Source organism: Elephantulus edwardii, unplaced genomic scaffold (assembly GCF_000299155.1).
Source record: "Elephantulus edwardii isolate Elephantulus edwardi_28Jun2011 unplaced genomic scaffold, EleEdw1.0 scaffold00191, whole genome shotgun sequence".
In the NCBI taxonomy this organism is placed as follows: Eukaryota; Metazoa; Chordata; class Mammalia; order Macroscelidea; family Macroscelididae; genus Elephantulus; species Elephantulus edwardii.
In genome coordinates this window covers 5969506-5996330 of record NW_006399941.1, presented here as the reverse complement: position 1 = coordinate 5996330, position 26825 = coordinate 5969506, and the positions used below count along the sequence as shown (strand labels likewise).

The following is a 26825-nucleotide window of genomic DNA, read 5'->3' as shown; positions in this document are numbered from 1 at the left end:
ATAGTGCAACAATGAATGAATGGAAACCCAAAATCTCTGTAAATGTTTATGAAAATTAATAAAAGATAATTATAGAAAAAAAAACAATATCCATAGTACCACACAAAATAGCTACATGGTCAGACATGCCACCTCTCATGCTCCTGCATCTATTTCTACAAATTGTTGGGTCCAATGTTCATTGCAAATGGACTCAGAGACTTTATGCACAGTTATGGAGTTTATTAGGGAAATAAGGTAGGGGGCTGGAGGAGATAAAGGATAGCACATAGTGAAAGTCCAGGTTTAGTCCAGCAGTCCCAAGCCAGACTAACAGCAAGATACGATTCCTCAATTAGTTCAGACAGCTCCACACTCAGAAAGTGAAAGTCTAAGTTCCTTTCAATAGCACAAATTAACCTCTGGTTTCCTCAATTGTCCAGCAAACTTTATCTTAGGGCAGTTACAAGTCAGTTTTTCTTTCAGTCATCCAGAAGCAAAACCTTTAACTGTGGCTCCATGTCCAGGGTTCCTCTGGTCACACCTTGCCACAGTATCTTCATAGCAGTACTACAGTCTCTTCACTGTCTGCCATAGTCTCTTCACCCTCTCTGCACCACTGTCTTTCATAGTGTGGAAAGTACTCTCTTACATTGGTCCCAGACTTGTGGATGATTTGCATGAAGACAATGTGTCCATAGTTAAGGTAGCTAGAGACGATCCTCCCAATTAAGGCTACCACAATGGCTTTTGGTGTGTACTATCAAGTCAGAGTTGACCCTCTGTCAGATTTTCAGTGGCAGTTAATTACATAGGAGGAGATTCCCCATCCTTCTTCTGCAGAGCAGCTAGTGTATTCCAACTGCACACCTTTGGGATTGCAGCACAGCTTCTTGCCACTAGGCCATCAGAACTCCCTAATGCAATGGTTAGAAAAGCCAATTTTCCAAGTTTCTGGCACCACACTCTCCCAAGTTCTGATCTCAACTATTCCTTCAAGCTCATGAATCTCCTCCCAAGTTCCAAATTTCATCATTTCCTATTGAGTTTCTCTGCTGCAATTCAAAGTCAATATATTAAAGAACAAAGCTATAAAACAACCAAAAACTCTGACCTTTCATTGCTCTCTCTGGATCTCTTAATTTGCAAGGACTGTAGTCTGTAATATGGATTGAAGTTCAACATCAGGGATACAAAGATTCTCACCACTGGGCCAAATGGCAGCACCATGATGGATGGAGAAGAGATTGAGATTATTTTGCTTGCTTTGGCAGCACATATACTAAAATTGGAATGATACAGAGAAGATGAGCACGGCCTCTGCACAGGTATGACACCCAAATTCATGAAGAGATTGAGATTGTTAACAATTTCCGCTTATTAGGCTCCACAATCAACACTCTTGGCACCAGGAGTTAGGAAATCAAAGGAAAAATTGCATTAGGAAAAGCTCCTGTCAGGGACCTCTCCAAAGTGTGAAAGAGCAACAATGTTTAGAGACTAAGATGCACCTGATACAGGCCAGGGTCTTTTCACTTACTTGCTTGATATCAGAAAGCTGGACAATGACCAAAAATGACAGAAGAACTGATGCCTTTGAGTTGTGGTGCTGGAGAAGAGTATTGAACATACCATGGACTGCCAAGAGAACAAGAAGTCAGTTCTGGAGAGGGTGAAACCAATCTCCTCTTTGGAGACAAGGATTTTGAGCCTCCATCTCATGTACTTTGGGCATGTTGCCAGGAGGGACCAGTCCTTGTTGAAGGACATCATGCTTGGAAGAGTGGAGGGACAGCTCTAGAGAGGAAGATCATGAATGCAATGGATTGACACAGTAATTCGGGTAATGAGGGTAGGTGTATCAGAGGCAGTGAGATTGGCTCAGGATAGGGCAGGGTTCAGAGCTATTGTGCATAGGGTTGCTATGAGATTCATAGTTGACTCAGTGGTACATAATGGAACAACAATACCTGCGTTATGCAGATGACACAACCTTGCTCGCTGAAACTGAGGAGGACCTCGTGCACTTACTGCAGAGGGTCAAGGACTGCAGCCTTCAGTATGGACTGAGACTCAATGTCAAGAAGACAAAGATTCTCACCACTGGACCAATTGGTAGCATCAGGATGGATGGTGAAGAGATTGAGATTGTTCACAGCTTCAGTTTGCTCGGCTCCACACTCTTGGCAGCCAGGAAATAAAAAAACGTATTGCAATGGGAAAGTCTGCTGTTAGGGACCTCTCTAAAGTACTCAAGAGTAATGGTGTCTCTTTGGAGATAAAGGTGCGCCTGATACAGGCCATGGTCTTTGCAATCACTTGTTATGCATCAGAGAGCTGGACAATGACTATGGAGGACAGAAGGAGAATTGAAGCCTTTGAGCTGTGGTGCTGGAGAAGAGTATTGAATGTACCATGGACTGCCAAGAAAACAAACAGATTCATCCTAGAGAGGGTTAAACCAGGCTGCTCCTTGGAGGCAAAGATTCTGGGGCTTTTTGGGCATATTGTAAGGAGAGACAGGTCTTTAGAGAGGGACATCATGCTGGGTAGAGTAGAGGGACAGCATAGGAGGGGAAGACCCTTTATGAGGTGGATTGATTCAGTGACTGGGGTAATCTGGATGGGTGTGTCAGAGGCAATGCGATTGGCACAGGATAGAGCAGGGTTTAGGGCTGTTGTACATAGGGTCACTATGAGTCACAAATGACTTGATGGCACATAACAACAACAACAACAACATCCCACATCAACATCTAATGAAAAAGTGCTGTTGCAACAGTATTACTCACTGACTCACTCATGTCTGAAAAGTGGTATCTTTAGGGATCTGAAAACTTGAGGAACTTTAGATCTCATCCTTCCTTATCCCCTAATTGAACACCACATCCTGTCCATTCTTCCTTCATAGTCTTTAAAAATGAAATTATCATCTTTTCAATGCATTTTCAGAGGAGTCCTGATTGGTGTAGTGGTTAAGTAATCAGTCACTAAATGATAGGTCAGGGGTTCAAACCCACCAATTGCTCCTCAAGAGAAAGGTTTGGCATTCTGCTTCTGCAAATATTACAGTTGGGTAGACGGTCAACAAAAAGAGAGAGCAATCATCAAAAAGGAGGATTGACATGGAGACTGCAACTATGGGTTCAAAACCAGCAGCGATTGTGAGGATAGTGAAGGCGGCTTCCCTCCAGTTACACACAGGGGCACTACAAGTTAGAGCTGACATAAAAGAACCTTAGTAAGAACAACCACATATGCATGAGGAAGCTGAATAATGAATAAGGAAGACTGAAGGAGGACTGATATCTCTAAATTATAGCGGTGGCAAAGAATACTGAATATACCACGGCTTGCCAGATGACAGAAAAACAAACCCATCTTGAAGGAAGTACAGGCTGAGTGCTCCCTCGATGTGAGGATAATGAGACTTTGTTTCAACTACTTTGGTCATGTTATCAGGAAGGACCAGGTCTTGGAGAAGGACATCATGTCTGGTAAAGTAGAGGATCCGTGAGAAGGAGAAAATGATATGGAATGACACAGTGGCTCATCAATGGGCTTAAACACACAGTAAGCATTATAAAGATGAGGGCTGGTCAGTGATTCCTTCTGCTGCCCTTGGCGGAGGGCATCCCTGTGGCTAAATTTTCAGTACAACAAGCTTGGTACACACCAAGACATCAATAAATGGCCATTACCAGATTCTGGTATGTTTGTGACTGAAATCTACACCAATTGGTCTCAACCATGAACTTTCCCCTCCTCTTGAATAGATGTGAGCTGGAGTCGGTAAAGAACCCTTCCTCCAATCACTGCAGTTGTGTGTGGTCCCAGCTCACTCCTCTCACAGGATGGTCCACTCCCATCCAGTGTGGAAACCCAGTACCTCTCAGAGTCAGGTAGCCATAAGCCAGGTGGGCTAAAGCCTGTGCACATTTCCAGTGTTCTTCTCCGAAAATAATCCGGGAAAGGATGACACAGCGAATCAGTTCCTCATTTGCTTTAATATTCTGGAAAGAACAAATAAGTCATGATTTTTTTTTTCAAAGGACAAATATTTCTGGCTCATGTACTTGCCAATAGATTTTATATCTGAATTCAAGTTTACATCTTTTTCTCTTTCCTTTCAATTCCATGTCCTGTCCCTCCAGTCCTATGGACTCCATCTTAATACTAAATCCTCAAACGGAGCTCTCTCCTCTTTTTGGCCACGTATACCAACCCAAGTCAGCATCATCTTTTTCAGATCTATTTACTAATTTTCACTCCCCTCTCCTGTTCCTTGGAGGCAGGGATAGGGAAACTCCAGCTCACATACTCTGGATATGTTGTAAGGACAGGCTAGTCCTTGGAGAAGAACATCATGCAAGGAAAGGTGGAGGGTCAGCACAAGAGAGGAGGCCCTCAAAAAGATGGACTGAAGCAATGAGTGTGTTGGAGATGGTGGGATTGGCTCAGGATAGGGAAAAAGTTCAAAGCCATTTTTCATAGGGTCACTATGAGACCTGTTGACTTGACTGCACCTAATAACAATAACAAAACCCTCCTCCCTCCCAGTTCCTATTCAAATTCCAAGAGTGCTTCTGTCAGTGTGATAACCTCTCCTTAGACTTTTACAGTAGTAGTCTTATACTATCCTAGTCCTTTTGTGACTGACTTATGCAGCTCAACATAATTTGTTCTAGATCCATCCATGCATGATTTTTTAAGTGATGAGTAATACTCCATTATGTGAACGGATCATACAGTGGTATACAACATTTGTCTGTTGATGGGCACCTGGACTGTTTCCAACTCTTGGCTATTATAAATAATGCTCCAGTACACCTGGGTGTCCAAACCACCTCACCTTTAACCTGAAGGACTAGAAGAGCCCTCTCCTAACACCTTTTCTGGCCCCTCAGTCTACTTTCTCCATGATAGAGTGACTTAACCTTTTATTGTGGAAAAATTTCAAAATATCCCAAACTAGCCAGTGTAAATAAGTGCATCATTTGCTTTCATTAAAGATTGCACCTCCTCAAGGGCACCTTTGCTTTACGTCTATAATCTGCAAGCTCTTACTCTCCCCTTCTATTTTGTTGCAGATGCTGCAGAGTCAGATACAACTCACTGTGGCCTGAAGAACACCAGATCTGAACCCTTTCCTATTCTGGGCTATGCTCACAATCTCGGACACCCTTGAGTTAATTGCTGCAGTCACTGTGTTTATCAATCTGGTTGACAGTCTTCCTCTCTTTCACTGACCCCCCTCCCCCCACCTTTCCAAGCATGATGTTCCTCTCCAAGGAATCGCTCCTTCTCGCAGCATGCCCAAAGTATTAAAGACAAAGATTTTGCAATCTTTGCCTCCAAAGAACATCTTGTATGCACTTTCTCCAAGACATAACTGTTCATTTAGAAGTTCATGGGATATTCACCAGTCTTCACCAACACCACAACTCAAAGGCATCAATTCTTCTTTTGTCATTTTCATTTATTGTCCATCTTGCCCTGGACATGTTCACCAAGTGCCAAAAATTATGGAGAACAACCACTTGACCAACTGACTGGAAGAGAGCTATATTTGTTCCCATTCCAAAGAAAGGTGACCCAACAGAGTGTAGAAACTATAGGACAATATCATTGATTTCACATGCAAGCAAGATTCTACTGAAGACTATCAAAAAAACGACTGGAACAGCACATTAGCAGAGAACTGCCAGAAGTCCAGGCTGGGTTTAGAAGGGGTCGTGGTACTAGGGATATTGTAGCTAATGTTAGATGGATCTTGGCTGAAGGCAGGGAATACCAGAGGAATGTCTGTCTGTGTTTCATTGATTATGCAAAGGCATTTGACTGTGTGGATAATAACAAACTGTGGCTGACTCTGAGAAGAATGGGAATCCCAGAACATTTAATTGTGCTAATACGAAACCTATACTTGGACCAAGAGGCAGTCGTCAGAACAGAGAAGGGTAACACTGCATGGTTCAAAATTGGGAAGGGTGTACACCAGGGATGTGTCCTGTCTCTCTCCATATCTTTTCAACTTGTATGCAGAACAGATTATTTGGGAAGCTGGGCTCTATAAGGAGAAATGCAGCATCAGAATTGGTGGACGATCTATCAACAATCTGTGTTATGCAGATGACACAACCCTGTTTGCTGAAACTAAGGAGGACGTGAAGCGCTTGCTGCAGAGGGTCAAGGAATGCAGCCTCCAATATGGATTGAGGCTCAATGTCAAGAAGACAAAGATTCTCACCACTGGATCAACTGGCAGCATCAGGATGGATGGTGAAGATATTGAGATTGCTCACAGCTTTAGTTTGCTTGGCTCCACAATCAACACTCTCGGCACCAGCAGCCAGGAAGTTAAAAGATGTATTGCGATGGGAATGTCTGCTGTTAGGAACCTCTCCAGGGTACTGGAGAGCAATAGTGTCACTCTGGAGACGAAGATGCATCTGTTCAGGCCATAGTCTTTGCAGTCACTTGTTATGCATCAGAGAATTAGACAACGACTAGGGAGGATAGAAGGAGAATTGATGCCTTTGAGCTTTGGTGCTGGAGAAGAGAATTGAGGGTACTATGGGTTGCTAAGAAAACAAACAGATTCATCCTGGAAAAGATTAAACCAGGCTGATCCTTGGAGGCCAGGATTCCGAGGCTTCATCTGACATACTTTGGTCATGTAAGGAGAGACCGGTCCTTGGAGAAGGACAGCATGATTGGGAGGGTGGAGGGCAGGCTCAGGACGGGAAGGCCCTCTATGAGATGGGGTAATCGGGATGGAAGTGTCAGAGACAGTGTGATTGGCACAGAACAGAGCAGAGTTTAGGGCTGTTGTACATAGGGTCGCTATGAGCTGCAAGCAACTCAATAGCAGATAACAACAACAACAATATACATTTCAGTGAAGTAACTGAAAAGGCCATGGTCTGAATCAGGCACACTGACATTACTGCTCTTCGGTATTTTGGAGAATTCCCTGACTGTAGACTTGCTCAGAGCTGTACATCTCCCCTTCTCATAGTTGGAAGCAAATTTAAGAAATTCCATCATTTTATCTATTAATATTTCATAAATATTTACCAAAACATTAACAATAATAGCTTAGTATCAAATATGTAGAGAAGCATCCTGGTGGTGCAGTGGTTAAACACTTGGTTGCTAACTGAACAGTCTGCATTCGAAATCACAAGCCACTCTGAGGTAGAAAGATACTGTATTCAGTTTCCATAAAGATTCACAGATTTGGAAACTCAATGCATCAGTTCTGTTTTGGCTTTCTGGTCAGAATCTATGCATTAGAATCAACTCATTGACAACAGGTTTTGTTTGGGCTTGTTTTTTCGGTGTGTTTTTTTAAAAAAATAAAATACATAGTATCATAAATCTAATAATTATTTCACAAATATGCATTTTCATTTATTTTTTTTCTTTTGCTCTTTAGGGCAAAAATCTTGTCTGTCAAATACTGCATTAGAATTAAGCAAAAAGTGAGACAGAGTAGGGAGAAGGATTGGCTATCCATTCCTGAAATAGGAGTCCTCAGAAACCCTATATACAATAGAGCACACTTAGATTAGATTAGCAGACACAGCACCAGAGGCAGAACCTTCTCACTGGGAGTCATAAAGGAGGAGGAAACAGTTGCAAACAGATACTACTGATTGGAACATAAAATGTAAGACGTATCAATGTAGGAAAATTGGAGATTGTTAAGGAAGAAATGGGACAAATAAATATTGACATACTAGGGATTGGCCAAATGAAATGGGTTGGCTTGGGACATTTTCAATCAGATAATCATATCTACTACACTGGAGATGAAAAGGTGAGGGAAAAAATGGAGTTGCTTTTATAGTTAAAAAGACCGCTTCTAGATGCATCTTGAAATACAATGTTGTGAGTGACAAAGCATTTGACAGTGTGGATCACAACAAATTGTGGCTAACCTTGAAATAAATAGGGATCCCAGAACACTTACTTGGACAAGGAAGCAGTAGTCAGAACAGAGCAGGGAAACACTGCAAGTTTCAGGATCAGGAAACGTGTGCGTCAGGGATGCATCCTATATCCTTACCTTTTCAATCTATATGCAGAATAGATCATTTGGGAAACTGCACTTTATGAGGAGGAATGTGGCATCACATTGGAGGAAGACTCATCAACAACTTATGTTATGCAGATGGCACAACCTTACTTGCTGAAACTGAGGAGGACTTGAAGCATTTGCTGCAGAAGGCCAAGGACTGTAGCATTCAATATGGATTGAAGTTCAACATCAAGTAAACAAAGATTCTCGCCACTGGGCCAATTAGCATCTTCATGATGGATGGAGAAGAGTTTGAGATGATTGATAACTTCAGCTTGCTTGGTTCCACAATAAACATTCTCTGCACCAGCAGTCAAGAAATTAAAAGACACATTACACTGGGAAAGTCTGCTATCAGGGACCTAATTCTAGAGTACTGAAGAGCAATGATTTTAGTCTGGAGACTAAGGTGTGCCTGATACAGGCCATCGTCTTCACAATTATTTCCTATGTATCTGAGAGCTGGACAATAACCAAGAAGAATCAATGCCTTTGAGTTGTGGTGCTGAGGAAGAATATTGAACATACTGTGGACTGTCAGGAGAACAAACAAATCTGTCCTGGAGAGGGTAGAACAACGCTGCTCTCTGGAGGCAATGATTTTGAAGGTCCATCTCATATACTTTGGGCATGTGGCCAGGAGGTAACAGTCCTTGGAGAGGGACACTATGCTTAGAAGGGTGGAGGGACAGCACAGGGGAGGAAGACCCAGGATGAGATGAATTGACTAGAGAAATGGGATTAGTTGCATCAGCGATGATGAGATTGGCTCAGGATAGGGCAGGGTTCAGAGGTCACTATAATTCACAGGCGACTCAATGGCACATAAAAACAACAACAACTCTCACTTAGGGAGCTCTGGTGGCTTGGTGCTAAGAAACTGCACTGCCAACCCAAAGGCAAGTATTTCAAATCCACCAGCATCTCTGTAGAAGAAACATGGGCAATCTTCTCCTGTGCAATTTACTGCCTCTGACAATTACTGGAGGGTCAGCAATGGGTTGGTTCTGACTCAATGGTACATCACAACAACTCCCTCACTTACAAATCTGTTTATTTTTAGTTTGTCTGGTTTTGAGTGAATCTGATTATAGTTCACCCATGAAACCAGTCTATAGGCTACTGAGGTCTCTTTTAATCTATAAATTTCCCCTCCGTTAGATTGCATTATGTCCCTCATATATAGATGTCCTAATCCTTGCATTTAGAAAAATGACTCTGGGTGTAGTTTTCTTTTGTTAACAGGGCCAGATTGGAGTAATTATTATATACTATCGAGATGGAATCAATTCATAAGATTCATAGCTGACCCTAAGAGGCTGTAAATTGCATGGGAGGAGACTGCCCAGCCTTGTCCCACAGAGCAGCTACTGCATTTGTACTGCCTGCCTTTGGGTTGGTGAAGAGTACAGGAATCCATCAGCTGCCTCGCAGGAGAAAAAGGAATAGTCTCTTTACAAGTGTTTACTGCCTCTGAAAACCTGCTGGAGGGTTAGCTCTGGATCGATCCTCACTCGATGGAGCATAACTACATAATACCTTGATCTGATATTGCACTAATTAGTGTTTTTTGCTTGTGTGTCTATGATCTGCCTCCCTAAATACTAGTTCCTTGAGAGAAGATATTTCTTCTTCATGTTTGGCACTGAGTGCCCAGTGCTTGGTACAGAGGAGGGAATCATTTCGTACTTACAGGATGAATCATTGGTGACTCTCACTAACAGGAATGGGAGGGAGTGGCCATGTCCCTACAGTTGGTAGACAGAGAGCTCTAAGATATCACAAAATTACATCAAGTTATAGATTTCAATGGCTTAAAGCACAGCCATCTATTGGGTATATAACAGGCAAAGTCAGGCATTCACTGGCTGGTGAAACAGCACATGAAGGAGGCAAATGCCTGACTTCCAGTCCTGATTCTAATGTTGACTGAATATGTTTCTTTGAGAAAGATCACCCCTGGTCTCGCTTTCTTTTCCAAGATTTGGAAACCTAGCTTAACTACCTATGTTAACTAGCTTAACCCACAGAGTCAGTATGAGAAAAATAAGTCAGCATCAAAGTGATCCCAACACATCAAGTGCTTGTGTAAATGTTACCAGTGTATGGAGTGATGTGGGCACAATGGTGTCTCACAAAGGTCCAAGTTATCACTCCTTCCGGGCCCCATTTTCTCACCTAATCTGACACTTCACCTGCTCACTGCTCAAATATACAGAGGTATGCAATGTTGGAGGGGCATTTCTCCATAATGCTTTAAAAGTCATCAATCTGTCAGACTTTTTAAATGCTCACCAGGGGCCAGTAACAATAAACAGGCCAGTAACAGTCCCGGTTAAGTTCTATTTTTATAAAATACACGACCATCGGGGCATGGGAAATCACCAGGCTGGCAGTGTAGAGCTGCTGCTGGCCCTGGACTTTCTGCATTCATCCCTCTAAGGAGGACGAAGGGACTGGAGACAAACTGCATGGGCCTCTACAGGGGTCAGCCCAGACCCACTGCTGTGGGCAGCCACCACATCCCAGTCCTTCTGGGCTGCACCATCTGGGAAATCTGACATCTCAGATTTCATTCCAAAAGTCTCCACCTCTTGTCAATATCCAATGTGAACAAAGATTTTCATGCCTTAACAGCTCACACATGCATGCATGGCAGACAGGACTTGACTGCTTCTAAAAAGGCCCTTTTTAGCCTAGATGTGTATAGTATCAGGTGGTCCAGGTTGGGATAATCCTGTGTTGATCGCCTTCTGGGTAAATTACAGAGGACCTATCTAGGGAGCTATCAGCCTCCACCTCTGCTATCCCTGTCCCTCCTGAGCTCTGCAGACCACACTATCCACACAGATTTTCAGATAATTTTCTCTTGGCCAAGAATTCCGTATCAAGACTCCTTAGCTGACAGATCACACCTGGGGAGCAGGCTGGAGCCTGCATTCTAATAATGAGGGGTGTCACGGTGTGGCCTCTGGCTTCTGAACTATGATCACTCTTGCTTACACGTTTGTTCTGAAATCCTAGTTCTCAGGTCATTGTTTCTAAGAAATTGACCTCTTGTGATTAGAAAAAGGAAAACAGGGGGCAGCCCATCAAATCCACAAGGGGAACTGCCCTCATCAACAATATCCACAAGCAAAACTAATTCTTCTGAGATCAGACATGTCCTCCCATTTTCCTGCACTGATTTCTTGGGGTAGAAATCTGTTTAGTGACCCATTCACAGACTTGACAGAACCATATTCACGGTTATGTGATTTCTTAGTGAAGTTAACAGGTTATATAATTCAGCAAGATACAATCTCTCAGTTCAGAGAGCTTCTTATTTAAAAGCAAGATATAATACCTGAGCCCAGATGGCTTTTCAGTCAACAGAAATCTATAAACCCGGTCCCAGGAATCTCTGGCCCTGAAGGACATGTCTGTCTATGCTCTGCCTCCTGCTCTTCTGGTGGTGAGAAACCCACATTCTGCCACTGAATCTGCTTCATTTAATGGTGAGACCAGCTTGCTACTTGTGGGTAGCTGAACATGGCCTATTTGCATCAGGAAGAGATGGTTCACACAGCTGTTGCTGATGCAGGTGGGCCAGTGAGTTTGCAGGGCAGGCAGAGTGGAGGCAGCTGAATCAGATTAAAAACAGTGGTCTAAGAAAGGCAAACTTTCAGCAACAGACTCAGTCCCCCTCACCTCTCCATCTACCCCGTTTTGGGTCCTTTGATTTCCTTATCATTCCACTCCTATCCACAGGCAGCTTATCTACATCACTCTCAAGCCTGAGCCAAGATCCCTACCTAGCTACTCCTGTTCTCAGCCTTGTGCCTCAATATTCAATCCCTTCTAAGAAGTGCTTCATAAAAAGGGAAAGCAGACCTTGAAAGGCACACATGCACGCAAAGAGGGGATTAATGAAGCTGTACGTCTTGCTCAAGATGTGTCGTCATGAAACCATCCAGGAAAAGTAACCAAGATGAACTGAGATAAAATATCAACGAGGTTTTTGTTTTACCCTATTTTCCTTAATCAACGTAGCTATTTTCTTCTGCGATTCAGCTAATTTGCCTTTGGGAAGAGACAGAGAGTCTATGGACTCCTCCTCCTCTTCGCTTGCAGAGTCTTCTTCACTCTCTCTGTACCTCTCAGCCGTATACATGGCATCTATTTCCTGCTGTGCTGGGATCTTGTTTGGCTGGGACCTGTGGGTACCAGAATGGGGCAAGAGGAGTGAAGTCAGGATTTAGGTTGGGTTTTTGTTTTCTTTTATTTTACTGAAGTACATACACCTTTCAATTGGGATTTAGTGATGGGATTTCTAAAACAGACATGAAGGGATGAAGCTAAGTGATACGTTTATGTTATCTACAAAGCTGCCTTAAGACAGTAATGTAGTAATAAAAATTAAACAGATTTGGTATCTCACGCAGATTAGTAACACAGTTCTGCTAGTCATGAACCTTATCACCATAAGCAAGTTATTACTTAATTTACTTTTCTTCCAAATAAGATCTATGAGTACTTATCTGATGAGGCTATGGGAGGATTAAGTAATACTCATATGTCACTGTTCTTCTCACATTGTTGTTTCTGCAGTTGTCAGCTGTAACTCACAACAACAACAGAACAAATCCTGTCTGATCCCGTGCCCTCTGCACAATCTCTGCTGCACTCGAGCCTTTTGTCGGAGTCACTGAGTCAATCACCTTGTAGCAGGTCATCCTGTTTTCTCACAGTATGTGAGATGAAGTTTCACTATCTTTGCTACTAAGGAGCACTCAGGCTGTGCTTCTTCCAAGATAGACTTGTTCGTTCTTTTGGCAGTCCAGGCTATATTCAACATTCTATGCCAAAACTACAATTCAAAATTATCAATTCTTCTTTATTGTAACCCTTCCTTGCTATGTGCCATTGGAATTGGAACCAAATCACAGCTGACCCTCCCACGCGTTCTTAGAGACTATAAATTGTATTGGAAGAGACTGTTCATCTTTCTTTTGAGGAGCAGCTGGAGGATTTGAACTGTCCACCTTTGAGTTGGCAGTGCAGTTCCTTGTTGTTGTTATGTGCCATTGAGTCACCTGAGACCCATGGCGACCCTATCATTTTGGACTCTGCTCTATTCTAAGCCAGCCTCACTGCCTCCAAAACACCTACCCCCAGTACCCCAGTTACTCTATCAATTAATCTCATCCAGGGTCTTCCTTTCCTGTGCTGTCCCTCCACCCTTCCAAGCATGATGTCCTTCTGCAAGGATTGGTCCTGCCTAGCCACATGCCCAAAGTATATGAGCTAGAGCTTCAAAATCCTAACCTCCAAGGAGAAACCTGGTTTCACCCTCTCAATGACAGACCTGTTTGTTCTCTTGCCTGCCTCTGGTATGTTCAATATTCTTCTCCAGCATCACAACTCAAAGGCATCAATTCTTCTGTCATCCATAGTCATTGCCCAGCTCTCTGATGCATAGCAAGTAACTGTGAAGACCATGGCCTGTATCAGGTGCACCTTAAACTCCAGACAGACATTCTGGAGAGGTCCCTGACAGCAGATTTTTCCAGTGCAATTCATCTTTTGATTTCCTGACTGTTGTTGCCACAGTGTTGATTGTGTATCCAAGTAAGGTGAAAATGCTAGCTACCTCAATCTCCTTACCATTAGATATTATTATTATTATTATTATTTCCATGATTTTGGGTTGTTTTTTTGGTTATGGTTTGTTTGTTGCTGTTTTGTTTTCTGGGTTTGTTTTTTTTTCAATTTAGAAAATGAAGGTGTTGTATTGACAGAACTCAAAGACCTTTCTGGTTCTAAAATTCGCTTCATGTCCAGGAGGAAACTTCTCCAAGGAAGAAAAGGAAATAGTAAAATAAGGGGGTAGGACCCTTAGTACCACCAACTAATAATTACCAGAAGTAGAGTGAGAATTTTCGATTTTGGTCTCTGCTACATAGCTCCCTGATACCAGGGAAGACACATGAAATTAGTTATCCAGTGAATGACGAGCCTATAAAGGATTCTCCTTTACCACCAACAGCGAGTGGACCTTCTCCCTCAGAGACAATTTTGAATTTTTACTTCTACCCTACTAAATGAGGCTTGAGAGAAAGATGGGTACTCTCCTCCTGCACAATTTACAGCTTTGGAAACCAAACTGAGGGTCTACTGTGAGTCAGTTCCAACTTGATAGACATGAGTTGAGCTGTTGTGTTGTTACTGTTGTTGTGTACTGTCAAATCAGAACCAGCTCATAGCTGACCTTCCAGGAAATTTTCAGATGCAGTAAAACACAGAGGAGATTTCCCATCTTTCTCCCACAGAGCATTTTGTGGATTTGAACCGCATACTTTTGGGCTGATTTGCAATTTCTTATCTGCAGAAGATCAACTACTTCAGCCTTCAATAATGGATTGCATCTCAACATCAAGAAAATAAAAATTTTCACCGATAAGCAACATCATGATGTTGTTGTTGTTATGTGCCATTGAGTTGTCTGTGACTCATAGTGACCCTATGAAGAATAGCTCTAAACCCTACCCTATCCTGAGCCACTTTCACTGTCTCTGACATATCTACTCCCATTACCCAGTTACTGTGCCAGTCCATCTCATCTGAAGTCTTTCTCTCCCTTACTGTCCCTCCACCCTTCCAAGTATGATGTCCTTCTCCAAACATTATGATAGATGGATAAAAGATTGAAATTGTCATCAATTTCATCTTACTTAGATCCACAATCAACACCCTTAGTAACAACAGTTAGGAGATGAGGGGATGCATTGCACTGGGAAAGTCTGCAGTCAGAGACTTCTCCAAATTACTGAGAAACAATGATGTCAGTTTGAAGAGTAAAGTCTGCTTGATTAAAACCACAGTATTTTCAATCCTTTGTTATGTATCTGAAAACTGGGCAATGAATAGTGATGGCAGAAGAAGAATTGATGACTTTGTGGTGTTGAAGAAGAGTACTGACTATCCAGTGGACTGCCAAAAGAACAGATGTTTTGGGGAAAGTGCAGCCAGAACACTTCTTGGATACAAACATGACAAAGCTTCATCTCACATACTTTGCTTATTGTTAGGAGAGGCTATACCTTGACAAGAGACATTATGCTTGGAAAGGTAGGGTGGGGGTAGGAGAAAGAAATTAAGATCCTCAGTAAGATGGATGGATGGAGTGACTGGAACAATGGGCTCAAGTATGTCAGACATTATGAGGATGGCATAGGATAGGAGAGGGTTCAGATCTGTTGTTTATAGGGTCACAGTGAATCACATTTGACTTGATGGTGAAGAAGAAGAAGAAGAAGAAGAAGAAGAAGCAGCAGCAGCAGCAGCAGCTATCAGAATTCCCTAAACTACAAGAGGATAAATTTCTGCTTTTTAAAGATATCCATTAGTGGTATTTCTGTTATAACAGCATTACATAAGATATATGTAGAAGCTTCTTAGACAATCAGAGCAGGAAGAAAAAAAATCAACATTCATTAGACTCATATCCAAGCAGGATCGCTTCTACCTACAAAGAGAAACAAGCTTTCAGAAGATTTTTTAACTCCACGGAAATGGAAACGTGAGAAAGTTTGCTATACAATTTCTCAGAAGACAGATAACAAGCTTGCCTCTTCTCTGTCCAGTGATTTTTGTATTCCTCTTCAAGACACAATTCAGATATCACCTCTGTGGAATTCTTATCCAATAATAACAGAGGTAGGTGCATCCTCCAAAGAGCTTTTGAAAATTTACCCCCTGTGAAAAGTGAGGTTGTGGAATCAGACCTGTAACTTCACAAGGGAAGAGGAGAACCAAGATCTTTCCAAGGCTGATTCCTATGAGGCGGATGTCAAATATACTCCACTTTCCAACCTTTTTTACCAATTCTGACATCAGCCATCCTTTCTATAGCAACCTCAATTTGGGTTGGGTTCAGTAATTTGTTTCAAAGACCACATAGAACTCATGGACCATATGCACAGTTACAGACTTTATTAAGAAAGTTGTTATTGATTATCTTTGAGTTGAGAATGACTCATAGTGACCCCATGAACAAAAGGCCTGAAGCCCCTCTACAACCATCAACATTTATCAGAGTTCATAGAGTTTCCAGAGGCATGTTATTTAGGAAGTGGATGTCACTCCTACTTCCAGATACAGGTTATAATTCAGAATCAGGAACAACTCAAGACACAGTTTTTCAGTCAAGACAGTTGTTGATTATGCTTGTACACAGACCTCTCTCTCTACTCTTTGTTCCTGCTCTGTGACCCAAGTGTTACAAAGCTCAGGAGCTCTACCAATGAGTGCCCAAAGGTACCCTACTCTACCAGTAAGTCCTTTGCCCAGAGGTGCTCAACTCTCTTTTTTTGTGGGTTAACACACTCATTGCAGCCACCCTGATCCAAGGTCAGGAAGCCCTCCACCCTAGTCATGTCAAATACCTGAGTCTGATGCTACCATTTCTCTATTGTTTCTTCTGTCATGCACTATCATCAATGTTACCTCTGTTTCCTGGGTCTAGGAGGTTCTCAACACAGGGATCTTGAATCCAAAGCACATGCTCCTCTCCTAGCTCCTTTGAGTCATAGAGAAGACCTTTTCTTCCCACTTCTAGGGTTGGTTCCCTTAAAAGCCTTGCAGGATGTCAAAACCAGCCAATCCCTTCACTAGGGTTCAATATACTTTATTTATATAGTCTCACATATGAAAGAGTTCCATGAACTTTACTTGCATTGTTAGTCAGCAAGTTGTCTAACTGGCATGTACAAGCACATTATTAATATAATCCAACCTAATCATTCCATGGGAGACACAAGACAATGATTAAGGGCTAGAAGTGTCATGCTAAGTAATGCACTGCACTGGGATCTAAACCTTCATGACATTATAATTTGGGGGTGGAGGAGTCATTGTTTCTCAACTATCAACCAGACTGGGTGCTGACTGTGGGACAGATCACCAACTACTCTTACACAAGTTCAAGCTGAAGTTGAGGAAAATTAAATCAAGTCCACGGGAACCAAACTTTGATCTTAAGTCTGTCCCACTCGAATTTCAAAACTATCTCAGGAATAGATTTGAGGCCTTGAGCACCAATGAGCGTAGACCAAATGAGCTCTGGGAGGATATCAAGAAAATCATCCATGAATAATGCAAACGATCATTACAAAGGCTGAAAAAGAAGATAAGACCAAGATGGATGTCAGATGAGACTTTGAGTATTGCATTAGAGCGCCGAGAAGCCAAAGTTAAAGAAGAAACCAAGAAATCAAACAGCTGAACAGAAAATTTCAAAAGGTAGCCCAGGACGACAAAACAAGATACAAGAAATGTGCAGAGAGCTGGAGTCAGAAAATCAAAAGGGCTGAACTCGATCTGCATTTCTTAAGTTGAAGGAGCTGAAAAACAAATTCAAGCCATGGGTGGCAATACTAAAAGATAGTTTGGGTAGAATGTTAAATGATCCAGGAAGTATCAAAAGAAGATGGAAGGAGTACACAGAGTCACTGTATCAGAAGGAATTGGCTGACACAAAAATAACATATGATCAAGAGCCTATGGTGATGAAGGAGGAAGTTCAAATTGTTCTGAAGGAATTGGCAAAAAGCAAGGCTCCAGGAGTTGATGGTATACCAATTGACAATTTCAACAGACACTGCCCTGGATGTGCTCACTAAGTTGTGCCAAGAAATCTGAAGGACACCAGCTGGCCGACTGACTGGAAAAGATCAATATTTGTTCCCATTCCAAAGAAAGGTGACCCAACAGAGTGCAGGAATTATCGAACAATATTATTAATATCACATGCAAGCAATATTCTGCTGAAAATTATCCAAGAATGTTTGGAACAATATGTCAACAGAGAACTGCCAGATGTGCAGGCTGGATTTAGAAGAGGTCATGGTACTAGGGATATTATAGCTAATGTTAGATGGATCTTGACAGAAAGCAGAGGATACCAGAAGAATGTCTATCTGCGCTTCATTGACTATGCAAAAGCTTTTGACCGTGTGGATCACAGCAAGCTGTGGCTGACTCTGAGAAGAATGGAAATCCCAGAACACTTGATTGTGCTAATGTGAAACCTATACTTAGACCAAGAGGCAGTCATCAGAACAGAGCAAGAGACACTACATGGTTCAAAATCAAGAAGGGGGTTTATCAGGGATGTATTCTGTCTCCATACCTTTTCAATCTGTATGCAGAACAGATCATTCGAGATGCTGGGCTGTTCGAGGAGGAATGTGACATCAGGATTGGTGGAAGAGTCATCAACAACCTGCGTTATGCAGATGACACAACCCTGCTTACTGAAACTGAGGAGGACCTGAGCGCTTGCTGCAGAGCGTCAAGGATTGCAGCCTCCTATATGGATTGAAGCTCAACATCAAGAAAACAAAGATTCTCACCACTGGGCCAATTAGCAGCATCAGTATGGATGGTGAAGAGATTGAGATAGTTAAAAGTTTTCGTTTGCTTGGCTTCACAGGCAACACTCTTGGTAACAGCAGCCAGGAAATCAAGAGACAAATTGCATTGGGAAAGTCAGCTGTGAGGGACCTCTCAAGAGTACTGAAGAGCAACAACATCAGGCTGGAGACTAAGGTGCACCTGATCCAGGCTATAGTCTTTGCAATTATGTGCTATGCACCAGAGAGTTGGACAGTGAATAGGGATGACAGAAGGAGAACTGATGCCTTTGAGCTGTGGTACATACCATGGATTGCTAGGAGAACAAACAGGTTTGTCCTGGAGAAGGTGAAGCCAGAATGCGCCTTGGAGTCAAGGATTCTGACATACTTTGGGCATGTTGCAAGGAAGGACTGGTCCTTGGAGAGGGACATCATGTTGGGCAGAGTGGAGGGGCGGTGCAGGAGAGGAAGACCCTCTATGAGATGGATCAATTCTGTGACTGGAGTGGTGGGAATGAGTGCATTTGAGATGGCTAAGTTGGCAGAGGATAGACCGGCGTTTAGAGCTCTTGTACATAGGGTCACTATGAGTCACAAGCGACACTATAGCACATAACAACAACAACCAGGGTAGAACTGTCATTGCTGTTCGTTGCCATGAAGCCAACTACAACTCATAGCAACCCTATAACAACAGATCTGAACCCTGTCCTATCCTGTGCCATTCTCACAATCTTTGACATAGTTGATTCCAATGCTGCAGTCACTATGTCAATCCATCTTGTTGAGGGTCTTCCTCTCTTTCACCATCTGTCCACCTTTCCTTTCCTAGCAACATGCCCAAAGTATGTGAGGCAAATCTTTATTATCTTTGCTTTCATGGAGCACTCTGGCTGGACCTTTTCTAGGACATACTTGTGTTCTTTTGGGAGTCCAAAAGATATATTCAATATTCTTCTCCAACACCACATCTCAAACGGATCAATTCTTCTTCTGTTATCTTTATTCATTGTTCATCTCTCAGATGCCTAACAAGTGACTAAAAAAACCAATGTCTGAATCAGGCTCACCTTGGTCTTCAACCTGACATCACTACTCCCAATAATTTGCAGACTTTCCAAGTGCAAAATGTCTCCTAATCTCCTGACTGCTGATACCGTGTGTATTGATTGTGCATCCAAGTAAAATGAAGTTGTTGACAGTTTCAATCTTTTCTCCGTCTATCATGATGTTGCCTATAGGTCCAGTGGTGAAAATTTTTGTTTTCTTTACATTGAGATGCAATCTATAATAAAAGTTGCAGTGTTTGCTCTTCTATAGCAAGCATTTTTGAAATCCTGATACTTGGTCCACAATAAAAATGAAATTGGCATTAAATAATGAAAAAAGCCTTAACATCTTTGCTTCCAAGGAGCACGCTGTACTTTCTCCAAGACATATCTATTTGTTCTTTTGGGAGTTCATGGATATTCAGTACTCTTCTTCAACACTACAGCTCAAAGGCATCAATTCTTCTGTCATCCTTATCCATGGTCCAGATCTCAGGTGCATAGCAAGTGAAGGAAAAGACCATGGTCTGAATCAAGTGAACCTTAGTCTTCAAATTGTCAACATTGCTCCTCAGTAATTTGGACAAGTTTCTGACTGCAGATTTTCCCAGCGCAATACATCTACTCTCCTGATTGCTCGTACCAAGACTGTTGTTAATTGTGGATCAAAGTAAGAAGAAGTTGTTAAAATTGTCAATCTTTACTCTTACCACGAGGTTGTCTATTGGTTCAGTGGTAAGAAGGTTTTTTTTTTATGGTGAGATATAATCCATATCAAAGGGTGTAGTCTTTGATCTTCTTCTGCAAGCACATCAGATCCTCCTTACTTCAGCAAGCAAGATTATTCCACCTTAATGCAAGTTGTTGATGAGTATTCCTCCAATCCTTATGCAAAAAACTCTTCTTTTCAGAGTCTAGCTTCTTGAATGATTTACTCAGCATACAAATTAAATAGGTATGGAAAGAGGATACAGCCCTGATGCATACAGTGCTACTCTTGGTCTCTGCACAACAGTCTCTTGACCTGAGTATAGGTCTTAAGCATTCTGGGATTCTCATTCTACTTAGTTAGCCATAATTTGTTATGATCCACATAGTCAAATGCTTTTGCACAGACAGTAAATAATGAATAGATATTCTTCTGGTATTGTCTGCTTTATGCCTGAATCCATCTCAAATTAGCAATAATACCCCTGGTGCTACACAGTCCCTTTCAAACCTGGCTTGAACTTCTGGCAGTTCTCTCTCAGTTCTAGCCATTTTAAAATAATCTTAAGCAACATTTTCCTTGCATATGATATTGATACTGTTTGATAATTTCCATAGTCTAAAATTTTGTAAATCCTAAATATTTTCAATTCAGCCTTACATATAATTAAGCTGATAGCAGAGTTTCAATAGTAGGAACCCCAAAGGAAAAATGCTGAGGTCTTATCAAATGATTTGTGACTGTAAGACCTGAACTAACCTACCTATCACTAAATTTGTGAAAAAGAAAGCAAGATGAGTAATCAGGTTGCATGAAGGACTCAGCTTTCCATGTTGTTGTTGTGAGATGTTGTCAAGTAGGCCACAACTCATAGCTATGCACAATAGCTCAGAACCTTGCTCTATCTTGGGCCAATCTCATTGTCTCTTCTGACACACCCACCCTTGTTACTCCAGTCATTGTGCCAATCCATCTCATCCAGGGTCTGCCTCTTCTTCACTGTCCCTCCACCTTTCCAATCATGTTTCATGAAATTTTTCTGTGTCAACCAATTATTTTTGGTATAGTGACTCTATACTCCTTCCATCTTCTTTTAATGTTTTCTGGATTATTCAATATTCTACTTATAGCATACTTACGGATTGGAACCCAAATCTTAAATTTGAAATTTTCTTCAGTGCCTTCAGCTTAAGAAATTCTGAGCAAGTTTATCCCTTTCGATTTTCCAAGTCCAGCTCTTAGCATATTTCATTACAGTACTTTGCTTTTGTCTTCCTGAGCTGTCCTTTGAAATCTTCTGCTCAGGTCCTTAACTTCTTGGTTTCTTCCCTTTGCTCTGCCTTCTTGGTGATGTACTACAATATTCAGAGTCTGTTCTGACATCCAAAGCAAAGAGTTGAGAGTCAAACAGTACCAAGATTGAGACACAGTGGTAAAGATCAATAGCTAAAAAGAATGAACTTTGGAGTCAGACTTTCAGTTTGAGGACCATTTATTAGCTGTGAATTTTATGTAAATTGCACAACTTAAAATAACAATGCCACTGAGATGCACATGAAGATATTATGGAAATGGTGTATCTTATGCTGAATATAGTTTCATCACAACAACAAAGTATTAAAAAAATAAAAGGGGGAATAATGAAAGAGAACTCCTAACAGGGGTACTTCTTTAAGGAAGAGATATTGGCCTTAAAGTGCAGATTGTTGTTGAGTACACAATTCTCGAATGATTTGCTCAGCATACAGATTTCCTTATAAGTCAGAACCAACCCATAGCTGACTCTCCATCAGGTTTTCAGAGGCAGTTAATCACACAAGAAGAGATTGCCCATTCTTTTCCCGTGGAGCAACTGGCGGTTTCAAATTGCGTGCATTAGGGAGTGCCATGCAGGTTCTTGCCATTAGGCCACCAGAGCAGATTAGTGAAGAAATAGCCAGAGTCATATTTTAAGTTAAAATAAACTGTTTATAGTGGAAAAAAACAACAACAGTAAACAAAACCAAACCTCAGTATAGATGGTCCCTCTTCTATACAGTGATTGTTAAGGTTTTCCTCTAGGTTTATCTTTAATCAACGAACAACTCATTGTTTTCAAGTGAGAACTCATTCATAGCTGACCCTCTAGTGAGTTTTCAAGTGTGTAAATGGGAGAAGACTGCTGAACTTTCTTCCATGGAGCAGCTGGTGTATGTGAACCACTTGCTTTAAGTTGGCAGCACAACACTTTTAGCCTCTAAACCATCAGTGCCCCTTTACCTCTAGTCAGTATTATTAAAGTTGTGGTGTTTTAAACCAGAGTGTGACACTGCGGCTTTGCAGTACTCACCTGTGGAAGCAGGAGTCCCAGGTGCTGTTGTCGTTGCTTACAGTTGGAATGCGGATGGGGCTGGCTTGCATCTTCTTCCTACCAAGAAGCACATGGGAGGATAGCTATGGCCAAAGAGGCTTAGCAACTTGTTTGTTTCCCTATTTGCTGTTTTCCTTCCAATAGGGTGCTGTACATGAAAATAAAATTGCCCCAATGCAGATCCCATCCTAAATCCAGAGCGTACATACATGAATGTATGGAGACTGCTTTGTAAGTGCAGAAATTAGATTGATTGCTACATTAAAGTTGGGCTCCTTTCTCTGAATTTCTAGTTCTCCAAAATGTTCCCATTCTTCTTAGAAATGAAACACACTTGCATATTTCTAAAATATTTATAGCTCATGGATCATCAAAACTGGTTTCCGACTCAAGTCAGACACTGGTTTTTAACAATGTGGACAAGATGGCTCCAGGCAAACCAATCACTTCTCAAGGACTGATCTGAGACTTAATTTAAGGACTAGGTACAGATCAAGCCTCCTCTTCTCTGGGGCATTTCACTATTTACTAGAAGGCCTTGACTCAGCAGCTAAAGCACAGGTGTCACTTTTGGCTCAGTTGTGGACTGATGGAGGAAATGTTTGGAATTTATGGAGAAAAATGTGGATTATCTCTTGTGAAATCCAACTTTCATGCCTATCCCTGAGGCTTCCACTTAGCCCAAGTGGAATGCAATTATTTAATGACTATAGGAGCTTTGTGGCCCTGTCTGTAAGTGTGCTAACTCAAATGCTGGGCCATTCTGGTGCTGGAATCCACTAGCAGCTTTGTGAGAGAGATAGGTAATCTACTCCTGCATGATTTACAGCCTCAGAAACCCCATGGAGGATTTGGTATGGGTAGGTTTCCACTCTACAATAATCTTCAAAAGCCTCTACTCATTTCACCCGACAAAGTGTCACTGATTCTCACTGGAGCGGGGAATTGCTCTCTTTGACCTAGGATCCAGAACGTAAGATCAACCCGAAGATCAAAAGGTGACTATATATTGAACAACCTATTTTCTTCCTAATCTTTATTTCCATAACAATGTCCAAGTCCAAAGGGTCTGATTTCTTACAATCCTAAACTCAGTAACCATGGAGTTCCAATGACCTTGAATTACGAAATCAAAATCTGTCCCCTCTCTCAAATACAAATTTCTTCTTCCTTTCCTAAGGCGCCGTTTTAACTTTGTGAAATTTGACGCCACATCCTAGTCTTCGGTTGTCCCAGGCTTTTCTTTATAAAAGATCCTTCTCCAACGCCAGGACGCTAACCAGAATGGACTGTGTGTCCGCCAGGAGGAGGGCGTTCGTCCGCGTACCTGGCCCAGAGTGAGAAGCCACGCCCCGGAAGTAGTCTTTTATTGGTTTTCTCAGGCGGAGAAGTCAGGGTCCTGGCCTAGAGTCACCTGCTTCAGGGCGACTCAAGGATGCCTTAGAAGCTGGACGCTCTGGAGTGATAACTTTCACGTAATCTATGCGGCCTCTGGGGACAATGGCGTTGCCTTGGGAACAGAACGCTAAGGGGCCATTCGGAAGCAGTGCGCATGCTCGTAGTCATGGTGACTGTACAAACTTCCGTGTTTCCAGAGCCGCCACAGCCAATCAGCGGGCACTCCGCACCAGTGGGCTTAAGCTTCGGCCACTGCGACCCTTCTTCTGTTTTGTGCTGCTGTTTCTTCGACTGTATTCTCAGTGGGGCTCTCTGGTATGAAAGAACAGATTATAAAGATAAATCGCGTCCAAGGAGCGCCTGAGTTCATGCCATAGCACTGTAAACACCTTTTTCGGTCCACTCCTGCCCCCTACGCTTAAACGAGTGGATGCCTCTCGAAACTTCAGCCCTAATTATTCGCTTGTGATGGGGTTTTTACTGTCTTACGTGGCCCAGTAAGATTTGAGCATAGTTGTTAAGTGCTGTCCAGCGCCTACGACTCAGCGACCGTATGTATGTCCAGCAAATCTGAAGCAGGCCCTGGCCTGAGCCAGTCTCACTGACTACCACATACCCAGCCTGTTGCCCCAGTTTACTGTATCAATCCATCTCATCTCCTGTGCTGTCCTTCCACCCTTCCGCATGATGTCCTCCAAGGGTCAGTCCCTCCTGGCCACATGCCCAAAGTAGATGAGACAGAGCTTCAAAATCCTAGCCTCCAAGTTTCGAAACTTGGTTTCACCCTCTCCAAGACAGACCGATTTGTTTTGTTGGCGGTACATGACAAGTTCAAGACTTTTCTTTCGCACCACAACTCAAAGACCTCAATTCTTCTGTCATTCTTAGTCATTGTCTAGCTCTCTGATCATGGCCTGGATTAGACAGACGCACCTTAGGCTCTAGACTGACGTCGTTGCTCTTTAGCACTCTGAAGAGGTTCTTGACAGCAGATTTTCCTAATGAAATTCGTCTCTATTTCTTCACTGCTGGTGCCAAGAATGTTGATCGTGGAACCGAGCACACTGCAATTATTAACAATCGGAATCTCTTTTCCATCTATCATGGTCCTGCCAATATGCCCAATGGTGAGAATCTTTCTTCTTGGTGTTGCGCTTCAATCCATATTGAAGACTACAGGCCTTGACTGTAGCAAGTATTTCAGGTCCTCCCTTATTTTCAGCAAGCAAGATTGTGTCATCTGCATAACACAAGTTTTTTTATAAATCTTCCTCCAATCTTGATGCCACATTCCTCCTCAGAAAGTCTGGCTTCCTGAATAATCTGTTCCACATACAGATTGAAAAGGTATGGAGACAGGATGCATCCTAACAGACTCCATTCCCAATTTTGAACCATGCAGTGTTTCCTTGCACTGTTCTGACCAATTGTAGATTTCCAATGGGTACAATCAAGTATTCTGGACTACCCCTTTTTCTCAAGATTAGCCACAATTTGTGATCTACACAAATGCCTTTGCATAGTCAATGAAATAAAGATAGATCTTCCTCTGGTACTCTTTGCTCTCAGCCAAGATCCATCTGATATTGGTGATGTCTCTAGTGCCATGGCCTCTTCTAAACCCAGCTTGTATTTCTGGTAGTTCTCTGCCAATGTAATGCTCCAGTCGTTTTGGATACTCTTCAGCAAGATTCTGCTTGTATAGGATATTAGTCATAGTGTTCAACGTTTTCCACACTGTGTTGGGTCGCCTTTTTCTGGAATGAGAATAAATATGGTTCTCTTCCAGTGATTTAGCTAGGTTGGTTGTCCTTCAGATTTCTTGGAACAACCTGGTGAGCACATCCAGGGCAGCATCTGTTTGTTGAAATATATCAGTTGGTATTACATCAATTCCAGGGGCCTGGCTTTTTTGCTTCAGAGCAGCTTGAACCTCTACCTTCTTTACCATTGTCTCTAGATCATATGTTGTTTTGAGAAGTTCTTCTGTGTCAGCCAGTACTTTTTGGTACAGTAATTTTGTGGACTCCTTCCATCTTCTTTTAATGGATCATTAAATATTCCTGGATCATTCAATAATCTCCCCATGGCATGCTTAAGTATTGCAACTCGAGGCTTAAATGATTAGCTAATTGTTAGCATTCAGATAATATTTTCTCAAGAAGAGACACCTGTTTGGTGAACACTACCTAATCCACCATGATCCCGTCAGTGACCTGAAATAAAAAGGTACTCAGATTGACAAGTAGTGGGAGAAGACTGAACTGTGTCTTGATTCTTCAAGAAACATGACTTTTGACAGTCTTGTTTTTAAGGGAAATAGGAACTCTCAAGTGAACTAGCACACTGACAAAAAAAGTTGAAGCAAATATAGCCAACCTGCTCATTAAAACAGAAAAGCAAGCTGCTAATGACAGAAGGAAAATATTTACTAAAAGCGTGAAAATGTCTCTATTTGTTTTTTCCAAATCTAAGGCTAAAGTTTGATTGCCACTAGTCCTAGACAGCCTTTCTGGAATTTGGTTGTAGGAGGTATTTAAATTTAATGAAGGATCTCTAGGTAAAATCCAGGTGGTTTGTTAGCTTAAGGTTTTAATTCTTGAGCCAGAATTTTACAAAGATCACACCCTTTAAAGTTGAGAAAACTTTCAAAAGAATTATGTGGGAGCAATGACCTTGATTTCAAGACATCGGTGCTCTAGTTTTGATTGTGTGACCAGAAACAAGTCATAACACAGGGCTCCAATTTTTCTTACCTGTACAATAAACATTGCATACCCATTGACCTATTTCAAAAAACAGATGCTGCCCTGGATGTGTCCACCAAGTTATGCCAAGAAATCTGGAGGACAAATCA

General features: G+C 42.0%; 1 protein-coding gene across 1 annotated transcript in view; it reads right to left on the bottom strand.

The window, feature by feature from the left end:
• Positions 1–22620, bottom strand: part of LOC102871019 (tetratricopeptide repeat protein 23-like) — a 60178-nt gene extending 37558 nt beyond the window's left edge. Inside the window, exons 1-3 of the mRNA XM_006896809.1 lie at positions 22550–22620; positions 12075–12261; positions 3869–3992 (exon numbers count right to left, since the gene is read on the bottom strand). Of these exons, the coding sequence (XP_006896871.1) occupies positions 3869–3992; positions 12075–12261; positions 22550–22620 (382 nt within the window). The remainder of the gene's footprint in view (positions 1–3868; positions 3993–12074; positions 12262–22549) is intronic.
• Between the last annotated feature and the right edge of the window lie 4205 nt (positions 22621–26825).